Source organism: Drosophila melanogaster, chromosome 3L (genome assembly GCF_000001215.4).
Source record: "Drosophila melanogaster chromosome 3L".
Lineage (NCBI taxonomy): Eukaryota > Metazoa > Arthropoda > Insecta > Diptera > Drosophilidae > Drosophila > Drosophila melanogaster.
Window position 1 is genome coordinate 20,745,654 of NT_037436.4, and position 21,215 is coordinate 20,766,868.

At 37.3% G+C, this 21,215-nt stretch overlaps 2 protein-coding genes across 2 annotated transcripts, besides 1 other annotated feature; one reads left to right on the forward strand and one right to left on the reverse strand.

Moving 5' to 3' along the window:
- Positions 1-9,322: 9,322 nt before the first annotated feature.
- On the reverse strand, positions 9,323-10,032 carry CG33912 (uncharacterized protein; the record flags this gene model as incomplete). The annotated part of the gene is made up of 4 exons (NM_001031968.1): positions 9,323-9,478; positions 9,575-9,697; positions 9,766-9,921; positions 9,970-10,032. The coding sequence occupies 4 exons, from the start codon at positions 10,030-10,032 to the stop codon at positions 9,323-9,325; spliced, it is 498 nt and encodes a 165-aa protein (NP_001027139.1).
- Positions 10,033-10,705: 673 nt separating this feature from the next.
- Positions 10,706-10,737: a mobile genetic element.
- A 2,492-nt stretch (positions 10,738-13,229) lies between these two features.
- CG43251 (uncharacterized protein) lies at positions 13,230-13,539 on the forward strand. Its single transcript, NM_001259921.1, has 2 exons — positions 13,230-13,293; positions 13,354-13,539. Exons 1-2 carry the CDS (start codon positions 13,263-13,265, stop codon positions 13,440-13,442), a joined length of 120 nt encoding a protein of 39 aa, NP_001246850.1. The 5' UTR covers positions 13,230-13,262; the 3' UTR covers positions 13,443-13,539.
- Positions 13,540-21,215: the final 7,676 nt, after the last annotated feature.

Sequence of the window (21,215 nt, forward strand, 5' to 3'; positions counted from 1 at the left end):
AATATACAACAAAGGGCCAACACAATAGACTTCAAGAGTTTGGATGACACTTTGAGTTATTTTGTTGTTGATGCTGTAAAAGCACGAAAGCAAGACCCAAAGATATGGGAGGGTAGATTTATTGGAGCTCGGCCGGAACAGCGGCAAAAAGCATCTGGGATCTGAGGAGGCTTCGATAGCGAAAGGACAAGCGCCCACGACACAGATTTGCTTTTGAGCCGCAGAGCAAAAAAAATAAAAGAAAGCGTAAAGTGGGTGAAAAAGTATACTGTTGAAATTTATATCTAGGCACCAGCATTCAACAGAGCAATAATCTAGACCAGAGAAGAACTGGTTTAACCCATCGATACTGCGCTCTCGCAAATAGTAAGGCTTAGGTTCTTGATTAGGTTCGTTCTTAAATTATAAATCGTATTTTGGATCTTGTTAATACAATCAGTTCCTCCTAATGTCATTTACAACATTTGCTTTATAAAAGCTGTGAAAATTTTTTTTGCAGCTTTTGTTTTAGGTATCTTAAGCTATACAGACTTTCTCAAATACCAAACTCGATTCATTTTCATCTATCTTGTATTCAATTGAACTCTGACTGGTCGGTTCTCGCCCACTGGCAAAAAATCGGTTAAAAGTGGAAAGACACTGAAAAGCATCGAAGCCATCAAATCCATGTCTCGAGAACAGCCATTGGCAAACATTGCACAAAAAATACACAAAAACAAGGCGGAAGAGAGAGGAAAACCGAGAGGAGATTGGAAAGTGCAGACAACAAAGCCGGCCAACAGGAGGTAAAGTTGAAAGGAAATGGGAAAATATTTTTAGCAGTCAAAGGGCAATGGCAAAAACTATCAACCGACACAACCGGTATCGAGCAAACAGTAAATTGCTATTGTTTCCTGGAACGCTTTAATTGGTGCTTAACGTTAAAATAAAGCCAAACTTGTTCTGCCAACTAACCAAAATTTATTACATGACAATTAAGTGTTGGTTCATATTAATTAAATTTATCTTTGATTTTGATACAACTTAAGTACTGGCGTAGTAAAATAAAATTAAAAACATCTTCAATTTCACCAGGCATGAAACAACCCATACCGGGGCTAAATCGCATTAAAACTGACATCTCGCAACGTTAAAGTATACTGAACCAAAAACTGTCACCAATTCAAAATAAAATATCCGCCAAATCAAATCCAACCCAATAGTTAGTCCATTAAAGTGATCCGCTCTGCTTTCGAACAGGAAACGGAAAGCAGTCGATTTGAATCCATGTTTAATGGAAGTGCCATCAATTCAGATCAAAACCGGCCGTCATTAAAAAGAGACGCACAGTCGAATAGAGAATGAGATGGCTATACAGAGAGAAGCAGGACTTGTCACATGCCATAAATGCAAATGATTTATCCAAAAAGGCAACCGAATGCTAATAAAATCATCACAGACGCCTTGCCGTTGATAGTCACAATTGAGTCTGGCCAGGGATCTATTTGAATGCATATGTATATATACAGATTATGTGTATGTATGTATGCTTGCTGACGGATGTTAGAAAACCTCAATCCATATATCAAAAGCACATTAGCACGAATTTGAATTGGCAATTGGTATTTACTTGGCGAGCTGTACATACAGATGACAAAACCCCAAGCACATGTCAAAATTAAATAATGTACCGCACGTTTGCTGACTCGTCCTGCATTTTCCATGGCCCTCCGCCCGCTTTTCCGCCCACTTTTCCGTACCACCACCCACTTGTAGACACGGCATTGGCATTGGCTTTTATTTGAATTCAGTGCGTGCGACTGTCACTTGTCTGTTGTCTGTTACATTCGCCGTGTAAACACAACCGCAGGCAATTTTGGCAATTTGCGTCAACAGGCGAAACACGGAACCAAAACCTCACCCAACAACAACAAATACGAGCTCAACCTATACAGTGGAAAAAAGTACAATAATTGTTTCGCATTTTATTGGATGAACATACTTTGTTGTCGGTCATAAAGTTGTATTTGCCCATCCCAAATAATAAAATGATTGAATTACAAATATAACTGCGATTAAACAAAAAGGATAACAATACAATGAGTTGTCCCATTTCGACACTTAAAGATTATTTCTGAATGTGTATTTTATTATTTCTTTATGGAGAATATCTTAAGATTTTATTGTCGATATTTTTTTTCCGTGCGCCAGCAAACCCCGAAACCCGAAAACAGATCTGGCGGCCAAGAGACAAACGTCTCGCCTTGGCTTAAGTCGAGAGGTAAATATAAGCCATGGGGGCTTTTGCCTAGACGGGCCATATAAAGGGGCTATGATGGGGAAAGGGGAAAGGGCATGGGCAGAAAAGGGGGCTAAGTAAAGTCGCTTGCACCCAAGAAAATGTTTGCTTTTGTGCCGAACAGGCGGCACACAAGGGCGGGAAAAATAAAACGAAAATCCGAGAAGAACAAAAGGGAGACAAAAATTACAAAATACTGAAACAAACACAGAATGGGCAGACTGGCGAAATAACAGGTGAGTGGCTAAAATACCCTATAGACATTGAATTAAAGTATTGTCAGCAAGAGTAATAAGATGCAAAAGTCTCCTCTTTACTTTACAACACTTCCTTTGGAGCGTTTCGTCACTACGTGAACTCACAGCTCGAGAAATATAGAAATATATATATATATAAATATGTAAATAAATATATAAGGATTATATGTATTTTATCATATTACTATTATCATATTATCTAAGCCGTTATCCTTAAAGCCTGTCAAATATCTACTAGAAAATAACAAATTTTGCATTCCCCGACGTATGTATTTAATTAATAATTGCACCTTAAAACTTTTAATTAACAAATATTTCTGTTGCAACGATATGCAACTCTAGTATTCCCGCGAGTCCAATGATTCCTAGTCTCATTTTACAGGGTGCATGAGCGAAAACAAAATAAATGACACAGATATAAAAAATTTGCCATCTCAAACATAAGCACTCACACACGCGCTAACTGTTTCACGTAGACCAACACACTGACAACTGTACATATATACATATATAGATATATAGAAAGAGAGACATGCAGTAATTTTATATTATGTACCAACCATATAAAAATATTTGTGCAAGGTAAGCGGAATATTTTATATTTGCCGACGCTTCGCGACGTACCAAGGCAGGAACGAAATGAAAATCCAACACATTACGTACACGTACGTATACGTAACCTATCGAGGATGCTTTGCTGGATGGGGATTTGGATTCGGATTCGGATTCAGGGCGGTGGAACGGCATGGGTGTGGAAACCTTAAAATCGGTTGGCGTAAGCATCTGCATGCACCGCGGAAATAAATCAAGAAATAACATTTACACGTTCGTTTTATGTTGTATTTGCCACGTAACAATAAAAGACTCAACCCCCAATCTCCCGTAGACCAATTGCCACACAGTCCAAACTCCATCTCCTTTTCCATCCTTCAAAGCACGTAAACACCCACTAGACAACCGTGGGATGGCAGTCCAGGGAGTTCTGGGATTTCACGAAGAGATTGGGGGACAAAAGGACGAGCGCCAAATGCTGCAAAGCCAACCAAGACAATGCCACAAAGGAATTATTTACTACGTGATACAACACTGAAGTCATTCCCGGATAAATGTGCTCTGGTGCTCAGTTTCCCGACACTGGTTTCTCGGCAATGGTTCCCATCGAGCCCAGTGATGGTAGCGTGAAGGGTGGGTATGGGGATTGGTAATTTTCATCATTTATTTACGCACCTCAGCCACGGAAACTTTGATATTACAATATCGTGTAATTTTGCACTCATTAGCTTGGTAACATATTAGGTAGTGGAAATGTTACTAAATACATGCATTTAATTTTATTTCAATTAAAATATGTATCTTATTTTATTGTCGAAATACTATAAAGGTAGCTAGCCTCTTCTAGGCGATGCTTTAATTGTTTCACTAGCTAAACATGGTTTGCATAGTTTTCTACCTCGATCAAAAAACATGCTTTTTGCCTAACAAAAATAAAATCACATGAAACACGTCATGCCGCAATAAATTGTTTATGAGCCAAAAACGAGATTCTCCTTCTCTTGGTTATGCAAATATTTTTAACGACACTTTGATTAGGTAAATCACTCGTATTTTATTTCGTTTTTTGCCGGCATGGTGTGAATTTTATGAAAACGCACTTTAAATCGTATTTCTCCTTTTAGAGATTCTCTAAATTAGACCAAAATCGATTTTAAATGAACTGTCAACTAAATGAAAAGCTTCTTGGCTTTGGCTGATTGATGTTATTCACAAATCTCAGTCTTCGCAAATAAGTTTCCACTTGCATTAAATTCAAAATGTATTTAACACATATTGATGTTGACAAAACATTCAGAAATTATATAAATGAGACTAAAGCAACAAGGTATTCCATTTTAATTAGGAAAGTGTCACCTTTCTATGATGTGTGTTCCAATAGAAGTTTTAATTGAAGTCCAATTTAAATAATAGTTAATTAATAATATATTAACACATCCTTACTATGCTTACGCAATAAAAACGTGGGTAATGATACCGATTCCTTTTTCTTAAGGCTGATTTAACTTTTTTCCTACCCAATAAAGAGACAATTTGCAAAATGTACAAACTAAATTAATACTTTATGAAGTCGTTGCCATCAGGCATTAATTCAAACTTCAGGGGGCGTTGGGCATTAAGCTCCAATCACGCTGCCATCCTTAGCACGACTTTCGAGTGCTAAAGGGAGTGAAAGTACTATTAATACATAAAGAAAGCATTTCTCAGCCATAAGCGCCGAAAGGCCATCGTCACGGCCATCCTCATCTCCATCGCCACGGCCATAGCTTTGGCTATAGCCATGGCTAGATAGCTATAGCCGTGTCTATCTGGCAGATCGGAACGGGGCGAAAGGCACGCGGCGCATTAAGCAAACGACCGCGGCGAGCGTTTTTGTTGTCGGCCAGCTGCAGAAGCGCAATAATAAAATTTTGCCGCAGCTGGAGTGCGGGGGCGGGAAATTGGCTTTAAGATGAGCGGTGGAAAACGGACGCCAGCACCAACAACCGATGCTGAGCAAAGGGGAGGAGGTGGGAAAATCTCCAAAGCAGTTGCCATAAGAGAGTGGAAAGCCGGTCGGGCTAATCAGCTGTGCGCACGCTAAGTAAGTTTATTAGACTATTATTTTGAATTGGGTTTCTTCTCGCATTTTTTGGGCCATTGTCTGTTTGCTGGTCCACTGCATCTGGCTGAAAGCTTAGCTTCATTCTAAGGCCACCATTGTTCGTCTGCAGCAGTGAACGGGAAAATTGCACTTTTGAGAAACTAAAGCTCGGCGAAATTAGAGCAAAAGATATAAATCTTCAATAAAAGCCATTCTTTGATAATTATATACTTGAGCACCATTGGTGGTAAGTAAATTAATATAAAAACTTGTTTTGGTGTGACAGTGAAAAAAAATAACTATTACATAATTATATAAAGTATAATTAAACTAAGTTTCATTTAATTTTTAAGAAACAAAATAAAACATTAATATTTAATTAAAATAATTTGTAAACTTATACAAGAACCAAGATCACCTTTAATACATACCAACTCAAGGATAAAATCATATATTGCTTTAATACAGATATCAAATTTACAACTTTCGTACAAATATACTAAAGGTAAAGACGAATTTCCCTGCACAAAATTACCAGTGTTGACAAACAAAGCAAAAATTGCTGAAGAACTCGACCCATAAAATATCCGCGTATGGCAGATTTGCCGGGTACGCTGAAAAATTTATTACATTTGTGACCTCTTTGTGGGACAACCCACAAGAATCCAGACAAACTGAAAAACAAAAAATCTGGGCGCCAATTACCAAAAAGACCATTGAACCTGAGAAATATAAAAAATGCCCCCAAATACTTTGCGATCTCGCACAATTGTGAACACATGTTTGCCCGGAAATGGTTTTGGATTTTTTTTTTTTGAAATAAGGTATAGCATTGTTCAGTTCTCCCTCTTCAACTAACGAACATAGGTAAAGAATTGCATAACAAGAAGCTATCAATTCAAAAGAAAATATATAGAACTATTCAATAGAAAGCGTTCAACGAATTCCAATTTCTGGGCCAATAAAATTCAAGTGGTTTTGTACCAGAGATGAGGCTTTAGTGCGATACCCTTCGTTAGGGACTAATGAATATTATATTATTAATTTGTTATACATTTTAATATATATGCTTGCGCTGGTCCACACAAACTTGCAATTAATGTATTGTACTTAATGGATATACACATTCTGTATTGAATAGGTATAGATAACAATTGTCCAACTCTATAAAGAAGAGGGGACATGGAATTCGGTTAACCCATTGAATGCGTTTGTCAACCAAGGCCGTTAAAGGAAATAAACGCGAACACTTTTGCCCATATAGAGAGCCACTTGTCAGTTCTAATTGACAATAGAAACTGAAACAGGTCGCCAGGGAAATGGAGGGAAATCGAGGGAAAGTGGGTGAAAGCGGGAAAGTGACCAAGTGGGTAGGGCCTTTCAGAAATCTCCGCCCGGGGCACGAGGACAAGTCGACCCTTGTTGAAACTCAATCAAACGCCCACGTATCCGTTGAAAAGTTCAAACAATGAAGTTCCTGCCACTTTCGAGAAACGAAAGTGCTGCTGATTCTGATACTAAGGCCAACGCTGATGCTGATGACGATGCGAATGCTAAAGCTTTTGCCTGGCCTCAGTTAAATAGACAATTTTGCACACAAATCCATTTAATCTGGAGATAAATAACATTTAGGTCCGGGCTCAACGGCCAGTGCGTGCTGAATGTGAGACCCTATATGAACACTTGGAAAAGTTTATATATACTCGTGGTACATAATGTTTTAGGAAACACATATTTTTAAATGCCAGAGGTGAAAACATAAAAATGAATATAATTAAATAGTGGTTAACAGACGTTAAAATTTTTAAAGAAATAAAAATATGTCTGATTAAATAATAAAGAGCGCTTTTCACTCAACCTTTTCAATTAGGTATTATTACTTATGAGTTTGATAAGTTAGTCCGAACAATATTGGTAAAAAATTACACTACAAATATTTGGCACTGATTAAGCCTTCCTAATGTTAAAGACCTTGTTTTCGGAACAGTGTCGTACTTATTTCTTTTAGTGCACACGAAAAGCCCAAAAGGTCCTTTTGGGGGGCACTTAACGCACCCGGAAAATTCTTACGCAGCAACCTAATGATTCCCCCACAGTTTCTGCGGTCCTCCCACAAAATGGTTGCCCAGGATCTTTGGCTCCGTTGCGTTTCCGTTTCCCTTTCCTTCCGCATCCGCATCCGCATCCACAGCCATGTCCGCATCCGCATTCGAATCCGCTCGCATCGATTTGTGAGGCGGCAATAAAATCCACTGTGATTAGGTTAAAACTGTTGACTTTCAAACAGGGCCCTCTGTGTGTTCGGTCTGCTGATGTTTTGCCTTTCCATCGAGGGCGAATCAAAGTGGTTAACCCCCCTTGAAACCCCCTTGAATGACTGGGTAAATCGAAAGAGATAAAAATACCCAAATAGCATTCGGCACCAGCATCAACCGAAATGTGATTCTGTCGCACTCCCCCCTTTTTCTTCGAATCCTGGCACCAGCCCCGCTCTGTGACACTCATTTATTTAATGGTTTTAACTTCCAATTTTCCAATTGTCAGGCATACAGTCTGGTGGCCATTAGGCAGGACCAAAAGGGACAAAAATAGGAACCACAGCGGAAAGTGCTTTTGAATAGAGAGCGAATAGTTAGATCAGGTGAAGAGCGAAGTTTGAGTACCCTTTTAGAGTAAGTAAAACAAAAAGATTAGGAATCATAAAAATCTTTATCAATCTTTCGTTGAGTAAAAGGTACTATATACATTGAAAAATATGTAACAGGAGAAGAAACAGTTTCCGACCCTTAACACCTTGATCTCAGGAACTATAAAAGCTAAGGCGTTAGGATTGGGTTCGCTTTCAGTTTATTGTTAGTATTGCCTATTTCTATCGATATAAATAACGCAATTTGGAATTTCTCGTTCGCACTGCCTTTAGTTGAGTAACTGGTAACTGATAATAGCATTATTTTTTAGTTTTTTGTACTTCTGTGCAAGATGAGATTTTAAATATCCACCACAAATTCACAATTAGGTTTAAATACATTCTTTATTAAGGCCGCCCTTCGAATTAAGATACATTATTTGTATTAGTGTCCGGCCATTGCTGTTTTAATTGCCTTGCCTATCATGTAAGTGTCCAATATAATTTAGTTATAGCTCGATTAATCTCGTAGGCTATCCAGTGAATTTCAATCATATAATGTCCCTCTGGGAAGGGCAGTATTTTGGTCAGCTTATTATTTACGCTATGATATGACATCTTATCCAGCACAATATCATGCTGAAATGAATATAATGTGAATATTTAAACAGTTTCCGACCCTTAACACCTTGATCTCAGGAACTATAAAAGCTAAGGCGTTAGGATTGGGTTCGCTTTCAGTTTATTGTTAGTATTGCCTATTTCTATCGATATAAATAACGCAATTTGGAATTTCTCGTTCGCACTGCCTTTAGTTGAGTAACTGGTAACTGATAATAGCATTATTTTTTAGTTTTTTGTACTTCTGTGCAAGATGAGATTTTAAATATCCACCACAAATTCACAATTAGGTTTAAATACATTCTTTATTAAGGCCGCCCTTCGAATTAAGATACATTATTTGTATTAGTGTCCGGCCATTGCTGTTTTAATTGCCTTGCCTATCATGTAAGTGTCCAATATAATTTAGTTATAGCTCGATTAATCTCGTAGGCTATCCAGTGAATTTCAATCATATAATGTCCCTCTGGGAAGGGCAGTATTTTGGTCAGCTTATTATTTACGCTATGATATGACATCTTATCCAGCACAATATCATGCTGAAATGAATATAATGTGAATATTTAAACAGTTTCCGACCCTGTAACACCTTGATCTCAGGAACTATAAAAGCTAAGGCGTTAGGATTGGGTTCGCTTTCAGTTTATTGTTAGTATTGCCTATTTCTATCGATATAAATAACGCAATTTGGAATTTCTCGTTCGCACTGCCTTTAGTTGAGTAACTGGTAACTGATAATAGCATTATTTTTTAGTTTTTTGTACTTCTGTGCAAGATGAGATTTTAAATATCCACCACAAATTCACAATTAGGTTTAAATACATTCTTTATTAAGGCCGCCCTTCGAATTAAGATACATTATTTGTATTAGTGTCCGGCCATTGCTGTTTTAATTGCCTTGCCTATCATGTAAGTGTCCAATATAATTTAGTTATAGCTCGATTAATCTCGTAGGCTATCCAGTGAATTTCAATCATATAATGTCCCTCTGGGAAGGGCAGTATTTTGGTCAGCTTATTATTTACGCTATGATATGACATCTTATCCAGCACAATATCATGCTGAAATGAATATAATGTGAATATTTACTTTATACACTTCGCGTATACCTACGTCAAAGGGACATGTGTGGTTCATGTTGGAATACTCTTTAAAACAATTATAAAAAAAAGAGCGACCGGATTGGAATTCGGCGATTTAAGAAATTTACACGCGTCCAAAGTCGCATTGTAGAGAAAAGGCTTATATCCAGTAAATCGTTTATAGAGACCAAACCGTATCTGAGTTAAAGAATTAAAACTTATTATATTCGCTTGAAATATAATTGGACATATTTAAAGCAGTATACCTTAACTTTGGATATAGGTAGCTTAAGGAGGTTAACTTTAATCGAAACATATTTGTAAGATCGGTTTACAGATTTCAGATAACAATATTCAATTAAAGCAAAGTCCTTATCCAGAGACTCGCACTGAACGTTTGCAAATTCCACTAGGGAATAAACCTAAAAGAAGTCTTTAAAGAATATTTTTAAGTAATAACAATTGGTTACCTCTGTGAAATAACATGTAGAGTACATCAAAAAGGAAATGAACAAAATCAGCTTGATTGCCATTATAACCTTTTGGTGTATGTATTAAACTGGCTAACAAGCTTGTACAACACTTTATCTACAAACATATAGAGCAATTATAATTATAATGCAGTTATACAAAGCACAAAAGTAAAAAATTAAGTCTGATATAGGGAACGTTGAACTCGAACTATTCACTTTTGTGATGCGCGTTATTTAGTATAGTTTAATGACTATTATAATTTTAAAATGAAACAAATCCTTTTTTGTACAGCACTTTTTTAAATACATATATTAAAATTTAAAGCGCAGGTTTTATTCGTTACTATGACAATCTATAAAGTTCATAACGAAATAGTTTCATTACTGATTTTCGGCAATTACGGACCTATTCGGCATCAAGAAACAAAACAACAATGGGACAACACAGCTCGCTGATGGTTTTATAATATTGATGAATCCATTAAAAACCTTTTACATTAGCTCAGTTAAAACCCATAAATTAAACAAGATAAGACTTATCAAGAAAATTGTCTATTATCCAATGCTTATATTATCTAATTATCTTTTAATTATGCAGGGAATATATTGTGTATAGTATATTGTGAATAGTATATATATAAAAACATCCGATAACAATTAATGAGCTTAATAAACAGGTTATTATATTAAAAACTTAGCACAGAACAAAGATAATAAGTTTAACACTATAGAGCATGTATATTCTTGATCAGGATTACTAGCCGATATTAAAGAAAGACTTTCTGAAGAGAAGGATCAGTTTGTTCAGAACGTTACCACGCCTCTTCCAACGCCCACAAACAAACCAGAACTCAGAACTGTCAGCCCAAAAATGCCAAATATTTAGTTTCTTACTGAGAATCGCGAGCTCGCCTGTACAGTTCTCCCTTTTATTTTTTTTTGTCCAGAGGATATTAAAATTAAAAATTTTTTATAATTACTTAATTTCATTTTGATTTGGATTTTGATTTGGAGACCCAAACATATAAAACAAACTTTTCATCAATTGTTCTGCATCAGTTAACTATTTAAATACCATTTAACCGTAGTTAAACGAGCACTGCTTTAATTATTCAAATACTAAACTGTCTACTTTTGATTTCATTCCAGCACATCCATCAATAGCACAAATCTCTAAGCCAGTTCATAATATGTAAATTCAATGCGATTGAATGGGAGTTACACAAGTGCTGAGATTCGCAAAATTAACAAATCAAAACCGGTAAAATATTCGTTATACCTTCATGTCAGTGAATAATGTGCTGATGCTGCACTTGATTTGTGCCACTGGAAAAGGAGGGAAAATCAGAAATGGAAAAGTGACCTTAAAAGCTAATGAGTTTCAAATAAATATAATAAATGTATGCACGTGTGCAAGGATATAAAATGCAAAATCAGTAGGGCAGGATAGACCAGAAAATCCAAAAACAAATGAACAAAATGGCACACTAAAGTTTACAAATGCAAATAAGATACTAAGCAAAGTCAGCAGCTACAAATATGTCATAAGGCAAGGGAAAGAGACAGCCATATGCGACAGACAGAGATGGAAGCGGAAGCAGATAGACAGATGCAAATGAAAGGAAAGAGACGGGTGACGGCGAGTGAAAGGGAGAGCACGAGCTGACAAACGAAAACATTTATGAGCGCTTCGTCCGTCTGTTGTTGACTTTTACAAAAGAATTGTAGAATATTTTTTAGCTATATGTGGGTATGCAAAATATTCCACGGCTTTCAAATGCACTGAAAAAAATACAGACTAACTCTCGAAACAAAAGAATACGTTTAATCTGCAATTAAACTAACCAAAATATTGCAATCTGGCACTTAATTCTTACGTTCAAAACTGCAAAATATTATATGTTTAATCTTTAGGGACACAAATTTCCTATAAAAACGATTATTATGAAAATCTAGGATACCAAAAAGTCCTTTTTCATGTGCACTTGTTTGGCACACGCATACACATGTAGCTTACAAGCTGTAGCTCAAACACAGGAAATGTAATTTGCATAAGAATAACACACAGACATGGAGGAGGGAAATTGGGAAAATTGGGGAAGGAGGAGGAGGAGCGAATCGGGGCGAAAACCATGTGAGTGTGGCAGCCAAGATGTAGAGGGGCATATGGCACACATATTGAAGTGTAGTCTATATGGGATGCGAGGGGCGGAGCCTGAAGTGTCCTTTAACGAGATTTGCATCTCATCATAATAATGTAAATGACGACGAGGGCCAACAGAGGAAAATGTATAGGGTAAGCAACATTTTGGCCTGGCCGCAGCACAAGTTTGGCCAAAAGGGTTTTCTATTTAAGGCGGGATTACATCCATTACATATCGCAATGAGGCCCATTCACTTTGGCTCAACATAGACGAAGCGATTCAATTAGCCTAACCACTTTGGACTTCAATTGGAATTTGGGCGGCAGCAACAGTTAAAGTTGCACAATTAAAGTCGGGTAATCCTGGATAAAACTCAATGTATTTGGCTCTTGTGCCACAGGCAGAATTTAAAGGAATTTTGATTGCCTCATCGTAAAGTACATAGAAATGCAGTACTCGCTTCATGGTATTGAATGAAACTGATGTATTTGAAATAAATATCTTGTTTGCTTGCTTTCGATCCGATTTGAAACATCTTTCATTGCGTAAGAAAGTCAAGCTCTCAGAAACAGACGTCTTGTGGTCATTAAGAGAATTGGCAAAAATAAATCGATTACTGCAGCTGAGTTTCAAGTTGAACATTTTTTAAGTGGACTTAAAATATCTGGTATTGAAGGCATTTTGTCCCTCTTCAGTAAATTTTATTTATTTTATATTTATTTCATTTTTACAAAATGCAATCTCGTTGACTTACATGAACATTTTGTTTTAATAGTCCAACTAACTCTTATATGTATATCTATTGTTATGCAAAGCGTTTTCTTAGTTGCACTGTACTGAACACTTGAACTAAGACTTAACTCTATCTTTAATTAATTAAATGAACAACGATAAGCTAAATATTGCAAAATACTATATTATTGAATTTCACTGTGGTTTTGAATAATCAAAAGGAACAATATAGTTGTATAAATGAATTATTCAGATTACTGTAACGAAGATACTAAATTTTGGTGATGAAATCACCTCTATTTGCATGGAAATGAGATATAAATAAGAAAACGAATTGCTGTTGCAAACTTAAAAGACTATTCAGGTCATAAAAATGTTTAGTTTATTGGGAGAATTCAAATAGTTAGCACCGGTATGAAAGTCTTCGGAACTATTCTTATGTTGGGTAAATAGATTTTTTCATATAAATAATCCAGTTATATACATTAATTTTATTTTTCAACAGCAATTTTAGCCCTAGATGTGTGCAATGCAGTAAAATGTGTTTTAACTTGTCGTACATCGGCTGGCGACTACGAAGTCATTGAGATATAAGTTGTGTGCAATCTTTAAAACTATAAACTATAGATTCGCTTTAACGGAGCTTAAAATGAATGTTGGATAATTCTGCAATAAAATATATACTGGATTTAAAATCATTATTCAAACGCCACGACCTGTGGAAACAGATGAATAATTTATGCCATTAGTATTAATAGGCAATGAGTTTTTCGTATTACGTCTGTCTCTATCCAATCGAAATCACTAGTCTGACTACCAACCGCAATAAATTACATAAATCAAATCTTTTCGCTCTTCATCTCTTTTTGCCATTTTCTTGTGCATATTGCTTTTCGGTCGAAAAAATCGAAACCAAGTAGCTGTAGCTTGTTACAATGTCAAGTTGATTTTTCCGATGATTCTTCAAGTAGTTCCTTATTGATGACCATCAGACGGGAATAGCTTAGCATCAAGGAAATCCCTCCCACAGAAATTCCTCGAACAATCTTTCAGCATTCCCATCTCGCCTTGGTTGCCAATCATTTACTCACTTTCGATATCATTCGAGCTTAAGATTAATCCGGCATTTGTTTCGGAATATTCGCCTTAAAAGTATCACCTTATTGATGACCCAGTTTTCGGATGGGGAGGTGTTGCGAAAACCCTTTAGTTCGTCCCGTCACCTACGGCACGACAATTTATTCCTCAACACTCCCGATTCGACGGCAGGGCAAAGTTTTGTTTCTCGGTTTATGGGCAATGGCTTCCAGGACTCCGGCACTCCGGCACTCCGGCCACGTCCAATATCCAACCATGCACGCAAAAGTTTGCCAAAAACTTCTCTCGAGTCTAACAAATTCAATTTGTCAGGCCTGGCGCGCCTCGGAGTGCGGCTAATCCATTTACAATTTCAAAGTAAACAAACAAAATGTATCCTCAGCTCGAGCTGCTCGGCATCAGCTCGATGAGACATTTAGCCCCGGTTTGAGTTTGAATTTTCGTTGGGATTTCCAATGAAAATGCAACGGAAACTTTACTGCCAACAGCCAGCAGACTCACTCGGTAGTTTATGCAGTTTTCCCTGCCTACTTTTCACACACTCGAACCAAAATACTTAAAATGTTCTCGAAAACAAAAACTGACTCGGAACATCAACAGTGAGTATTGCCCAATTATTTTAGCAAACAAGGTACATTTTACGCAAATTCAAGTGTTTCTTCTCTTCAAAGTTCTCAAAGCTAAGATAACTTTCGTTAAAATAATTGCATTTTCTACCAGTCTCATTGGCCTGAAAGAAATACATCATAGTCATAGCTAAACAGAGTTTATCTAATTAAGGTAACTATTTTATAACTATTTCAAATTCCGAAATAATAAATATTATACAATTATTGACTAGGTTAAACAAGTTCGTTAGTTGAAGACTGTGAACGATTTAAACAAACATGCTTGCATGTAATTCTACCTACCATACCATTTTTTTCAGTGCAGGTGAAAGCAACGACACGGTACTTGAGTGAAATAAAAAGCCCCATTCTTCTTACACTTTTCGCCTTTGCCCAAATAAACAGCCAGATGGTGGGAGGCATTGGCGAAAGTTTATGTGCCTTTAAAGCAGCAGTTGCTATCCTTTGGTATTCTACTCCTGAATTGGTCAAAACAAAAGGAAAACTGTGTGGCAAACTAAAGCTGTGCGTTTCTGGTGCGAAATACTTATTCAGTGGGCGTGCCAGAGCCGACATCCCATATTTAAGTTGGAATTGGTTTTTAAGGCTTAAGTTCTTAAGTCCTCAAAATCACATTTAAGCCTTGATTTATGAGTTGTGAAGAGGGGAATTTGTGAATGCTGAACGTTGAGTAAATATTGCTGGATTTAGCTAATAGTTCAAAAATATTAATTCTTTGCTATCGGGCACTTAAAATTGGCATTTAAATTGCTCACAATTGGGGCATTCGAAAAATGCCTACCGGGGTGCACGCCTGAATTTGTGTGCCAAGTTTATTTGAATTTCATTAACTGCTTACAATTTAATTGCTTTTTCTGGCTTCATAATGCCTAGCTTTTCCTTTACATTTAGAGAAGCAAAATTGTCAACTGAATATCACGCATACGCCCTGAGTGTACTACTTATTCGAAATGCTAACGATATTATATATTTAATATTCAATTACTTATTTCTCCTACGACGCCAATGTCCTTAATTAAGACTAACATTACTCCAAGCTTGAGAGCAACAAATCGGTCAATTAAATATAGCGCATACGAATCGTGAGCACGATTTCCTCTTAACCTGAATTTAATTAAAAATGGCCCAGCATTTAATGACTTCCGTATGCCACTTGCGGTATTTATTTAAATAACAGCCTTCAATAGCTCATAGTTAAAGTGGGTAGGTGAAGTGAGGCTCCTTTGTAAATTGTTGAACTATATAACGCGCATACGCCCCGTGGACAAGTTTCCTTTTCGATTGCCGGGAATTAACCTGAAAATTCAATTCGACGGTTTGGCATCCAGGCAAGAAATCTATATATAGCTATGTACATATGCACATATATATACACTTATGTATATATATGCGCCTCTGTGCTTTTCCCTGTATTTTCGTGTAATGCCAACGGCGGCAATTTCTTGTACAACAATTTGTGAGTCTGCTGCGCTCAGCACTCACGTAATGAGCATAAACTAAAGGCACAAAAAGGCCAACACCCACACACTCACAGCAGGGCCCACTAACACCGAGTTGGCTAAGAGAATATCGCGCTGCCGTGCACATAATTGGTGCAAAAAGTTGGAAAATTATCACGGAAGCAAAGCCGAAACACGTACATACATCACCGTCGGCGGACGCGAGATGGCATAATGTGAGAGGGCACTTCCTCCGATCCTGCACTTATCAAAATCCAAGAATTTTCTTTTAACAAGACCAACAACGGGGATATTAAATGCCATTAAGACATCCGTTGCCAGTTAATCATTTTTGAATGAAACTAAAAGGAATGGAACGGTATATGTCAAAAAATGTGGATTTATACGCGCTATTATTACGCTATTTTGTAAGGTATTTTAAGAAGTATTAATAAATAAATTTAAGCTTGTTACAAACATTTTTATTTCCTGCGCACTCTATATTATTTTCATTCTTATTCTTATATTATTTGTAGTAAGAACTATATTATTACAGTTTAATCGTTTCGTTCAGTGTTTTCCCCTCACATTTTCACGCTTTTAGGCCATTTTAAGGCGGAACACCTTGTGACCCGGGATGAGCCTTAAATATCCATCGCCGGGAGCCGGGTGCCGGGAACCGGGTTTACTTGTCCTTTGGGTGGCCAACGGCCAAAATTTATTGAAGAAAAGGCGACTGAACTAATCCCCGACCGTAATTACTCATAGAGCCCGTGGGTTACAAACCTTGTCCAGCAATTACATCCGTGCAAAGTCCTATCCGCCGGAACGGAAAGGCGGAAAATGTTTCACTTTATGTTAAACGGAAGAGTTTCCGCTTTTCGGTTTTTTTGGGCAAGCAATTAGCCCGGGCATAGTGATTAAAAAGTGGAAATGCTTAAGTCAAGTTGATTACACGACGATTGCAATCTACAGATGTGGGTTGTATTTACTGGGTATGGAAAATGTTAAAAAAAAATCCCTGAGTATGAGTAAGTACAGATGCATTAGTCTGGAAATCTGTATCTGCACATGGTGAAGTAAGCAAGTAAGTAAGTTATGTAAAGTAAGTTATTAGGTTCTTAATGTAACAATCCTTTGGTAAATTTTAGAATAGATTTCAATGGCATGTAAGTGGTATATTAAATTTACCTTCATTAGTTATTCATCCTAGTTATTTTGAATTAAATTACCCTTATTCAATTGTGATATCTCTCTCGGCGACACATTAATTTACCCTGAACTGTGGCAAAAAGTAATAAATTTCACCCCTTTTCTCGCAGGAGGCAAAAAGTTCATTTGGTTTGCCCCAAAGACATGTTGATTCACATTTAATTTAGTGTAAAAAGCAACTTCTTCTGCATTATTATTCATGTTTACCAACTAATAAAAAGCAAAACGTTTCACTTTACGCCGAAACTGGGGAAGACTTTGAGCCCCATGGCGACTAAGAATTACACTGGCCAGCAAGAGTGCTATTAAGTGAGCATGGTGTGTGTGTGTGTGCGCTGGCCATTAAAAAGTTTTCCTTTACCTCGACCACCATCTCCCGCTTTTCCGCTTTTCCGATCTCCGCTTTTCCGCTCTCCAGCTGCTTCTGTTACTTACTGGGTGGATAGGTGGATAGGTGGCTCCCGATTCCGATTCAAATCCTGGTGGTGCTGCCATTGGCACCTGTGTGTTGCCAGTTGCCAGTTGCCGGTGCAACTGAAAATACGTTTGCATATGAATTTTTCAAAATGTTTTTTCCGCTGACCTCGTTTACGGGTCAGAGCAGCTATGAAAAGTTTGCCCTGCAAACTAAATTGCCGTTTGCAGGCGGCGGAGGGAAGACACGGTAGCCGGCTTTGAATTTTCCTTTCTTCCTCCACGTTTTTTTAATATTTTTAACATTTTTTCTTTTAGGGCAGTACTATGCTGAACCCACTTCTTGTTTTCTTGTTTTTTTTTTTTTTTTTTTTTTGCTCCTTTTGCACAGGCGGTGCAGCATATTGAAATGCGATTACAGGGGTGCCCTGGTGGCTCGTGGATTCATGTTCATTAAACATGCATAAACTCACACTAGCGCACACCCACTCACACAAGCACAAACACAGTGACACGGACGCGGAAAAGGTGAGACGGAAACGGTTGGGGGATAGAGATAGCGAAAAGCTGTACGCTTGGAAAAATGACTGAGGAGTGTATTTAATCCCTATTTAATTAGGGTTGACCAGAGGGAAAAGTTTTAAAATAAACGTGTTAAGTAAGTTGAATTAAATTCACCACTTCAACTGAAATTTAATGTCAATACTATGTCATAAGTTATTATTTGTAGTAGCCTTTTATTGCCAATGAAAACTTTTCTAAATTACCTGTTCCTTGGGATTTAATTCTCAGAACAGCAAATTAGTTGAAGTGTAGGCAATGACAGAGCTCGTAGGCAGGACTCTTAGAAACTAAAGCATTTCAAGAGCAGATGTCCCCAGGCACATGTAAACAGTTTAAATTTTCAAAGCAATGTGCTAATTTAAAATCAATTACCCAACGTGACGACGACACTTTCCCCAAAAAATACAAGAACAAGGCCCAAAAATCCCCCCGCTAGTGTCATCAAGTGCTGGCAGTGAAATTACAAACAATAGGCGAGCAAATAGCAATTGGAAATGCGTACAAGTCAGCAATGTTTGGCAACAGTTGGTGTGAAAAGTTTGTGCCTGTCGAAAGTGAATTTACTTACGACAGAAAGTTGCAGCCAATGCCAATACCAATGCGAATGGGAAAACATCAAAGCCCCCAGGGAACGGCATCTTTTTGGTAACCAATTGGCAACCAATTTCCCCGCACTGAGGAAAATTATTCCGCATCATTGAATTGATATTTAATACAAGAGTATAAGGAACTATTTACACATTATTTTTCTCTCTGCACTCCATGTATTTCGGTAAAGAAGACGCTTGAACAAGAAAGAAACTTTAGCTTCAAGATACGCGACTCAAAGATACCCGGACATTTGCGAACTTCCCAGTACCTGTTACGTTCTTTTCAGCAAGTGCATCATACCCATTTATTCTATGAGTAACGGGTGTAAATATATAGACTTGGGGAAAAACTTTTCCTAGTGCTACATTTGGCGACACAGCAAACTGCCGAATTGAAGCCATCTGCCTGTGGTTGGCTGGGTTTAGTGGTTTCAGATGGTTTCGGATGGCTCCTGGGTGGTTTCCCTCCAAGTTGAGGTGGACTTAGTGTCATGTCTCCTTGCCTCCACGAGTTCAGGCACACATATGTACGTTTCACCGAAGGCTGAGGATTGAGACTGGAGAGGAGCAACAGTTTTTCGAACACTGAAAAAAACTATATAAAAAAAGGGTGGGAAGGGGAAAGCTCTTAAAGAAGACCGATCCCTCTTTGTTATTGTAAAATTGAATGAAATGGTAATTGAATTGAAATTTAGATAGGAACTACTCAAAGAGTCTTGAAATTAAAGTAGACAGCGTAAAAAATGTGAAGTCCATATATATAAACGTTGTATGAAAAAAGACCAGCGCATTGACAAAATCAAATGGGCATTTTCTTATGCTCCAAAAGCAACGAAATCAGCTGGAAGACCATTATTATAATGTTAAACATCAAATTATACACCCTTTCGTAAACTATTTTTGCTCCATTGATTTTCCTCGGAGTGTTTTCACATCCGCTTTCACAGCATACCCAGCATATATATAAGTAAGTATATGCGATTCAACAGGCCCACATTTTCCCGGACACTTTTCTTTTTATTCGACTTAAATAAATACATTCAAGTGGATATAGCGGAGGGTGTCAGTGCCACGTTCGTTATGGTAAAAAGTTCAGGCCGTCAAAGAAAAGTCGAGTGGAGTCGCCCGGGTTGGGCAAATATATGTGTTTGTTCAGAAACACTCGCACAGAAGTACATACGAATATACGTATGTAGATAATTTAGTGAACTTGAAACTTGCCTCCTGTTCGTCCTGCGGCATACATACATATATACTCTATACTATATATACATGCGTATTTGTATATCGGATGTCAAGGACCTGGCCCCTTCAATAAAAGCAGATAGAGGGGCGAAGTAAAGCGGGAGCTGAGGGGAGTTTCATGCTATGTAATTTATATCGGCGCGTACAGTGGTTGCCGAAAATCTGAGGACCAAGAGATTCTTGCTCCATTTAGTTTATTTAATTAAAATTAATTGCTTCGTCCTTGCACTAAATGAAATTCTCTCCAATCAATTAGGTCCGCAACTATTACTCATAAATTAAGCAAGTGCCCGCACACCAAGATGTTCAAAATGTTGTGCACTTAATAAGATTTTAATTTAATGTTTTCCGGGAGGGAAACTCACAATTATGGCAAAATAATCATTGCTGCAGAATGCCTTCACAAGTATGATAATATTTCGGTTATTCTTTTAATAAAAATGTATTTTGTCTATAACAGTATTAAAATATTGGGCCCTTTGCTTTCACAAGAAATTTTAAAGATGTAAACAGGGTAAATTTAATGTAGAATATTTTTGCTTTAATTAATAAAAAATCGTATGAAATGCCACATTGGTCGTGTGTTCATGTGGCAGGAACACACGTAAAATAAAATGCATTATATGTATATGACGCAGCATCGCCAAGAAAGGCAGAATCAGCTTATTAAAGATTTAAAAAATATTCCATGCAACGTATCGGGGAGCAGGAAATTGATATGCACTTACCGGCAACATGGAAGTCAGAGGTAAAAGTAAAAGGATAGCAGGATATGGGAATAAAGCTGGAAGAAAGACGATTCTGGGGAGAAAGAAGCTGTGGAGCTGCAAAGTATGCGAAGAATCTTACTGAGAGAAAAAAGGGAAAGAGAACATAACTAGTTACCACTACTGCAAAAATATGTAATATGCAAATAATTGTAATGTTGAAAAATTGTAATGTTAAAAACCACCACATCTTTTTGAAAAGTGTCCAGGAATAAATCATGTAATTAATAAAATGGTCAAATAATGTGCGATCTTAAGCCCTAATTTAATATTTAATGCAATGTAAGAAGGCGTAAAAAGTAGGATCGAATAGAATGTGAAGACTGTATGGACCGACCAGAAATATAGTTTCGTTCCTCATTTAATCTTTTCCATTGGTTTTTTGTTTAGCCAGCTGCGTGTAAATTGA

Bases quoted from the DNA above. Each gene is read 5' to 3' on its own strand.
- CG43251 (NM_001259921.1), top strand. From the start codon at position 13,263: ATGAAAGTCTTCGGAACTATTCTTATGTTGG. The intron at 13,294-13,353 runs GTAAATAGATTT...ATTTTTCAACAG, and splicing joins CGGAACTATTCTTATGTTGG to CAATTTTAGCCCTAGATGTG.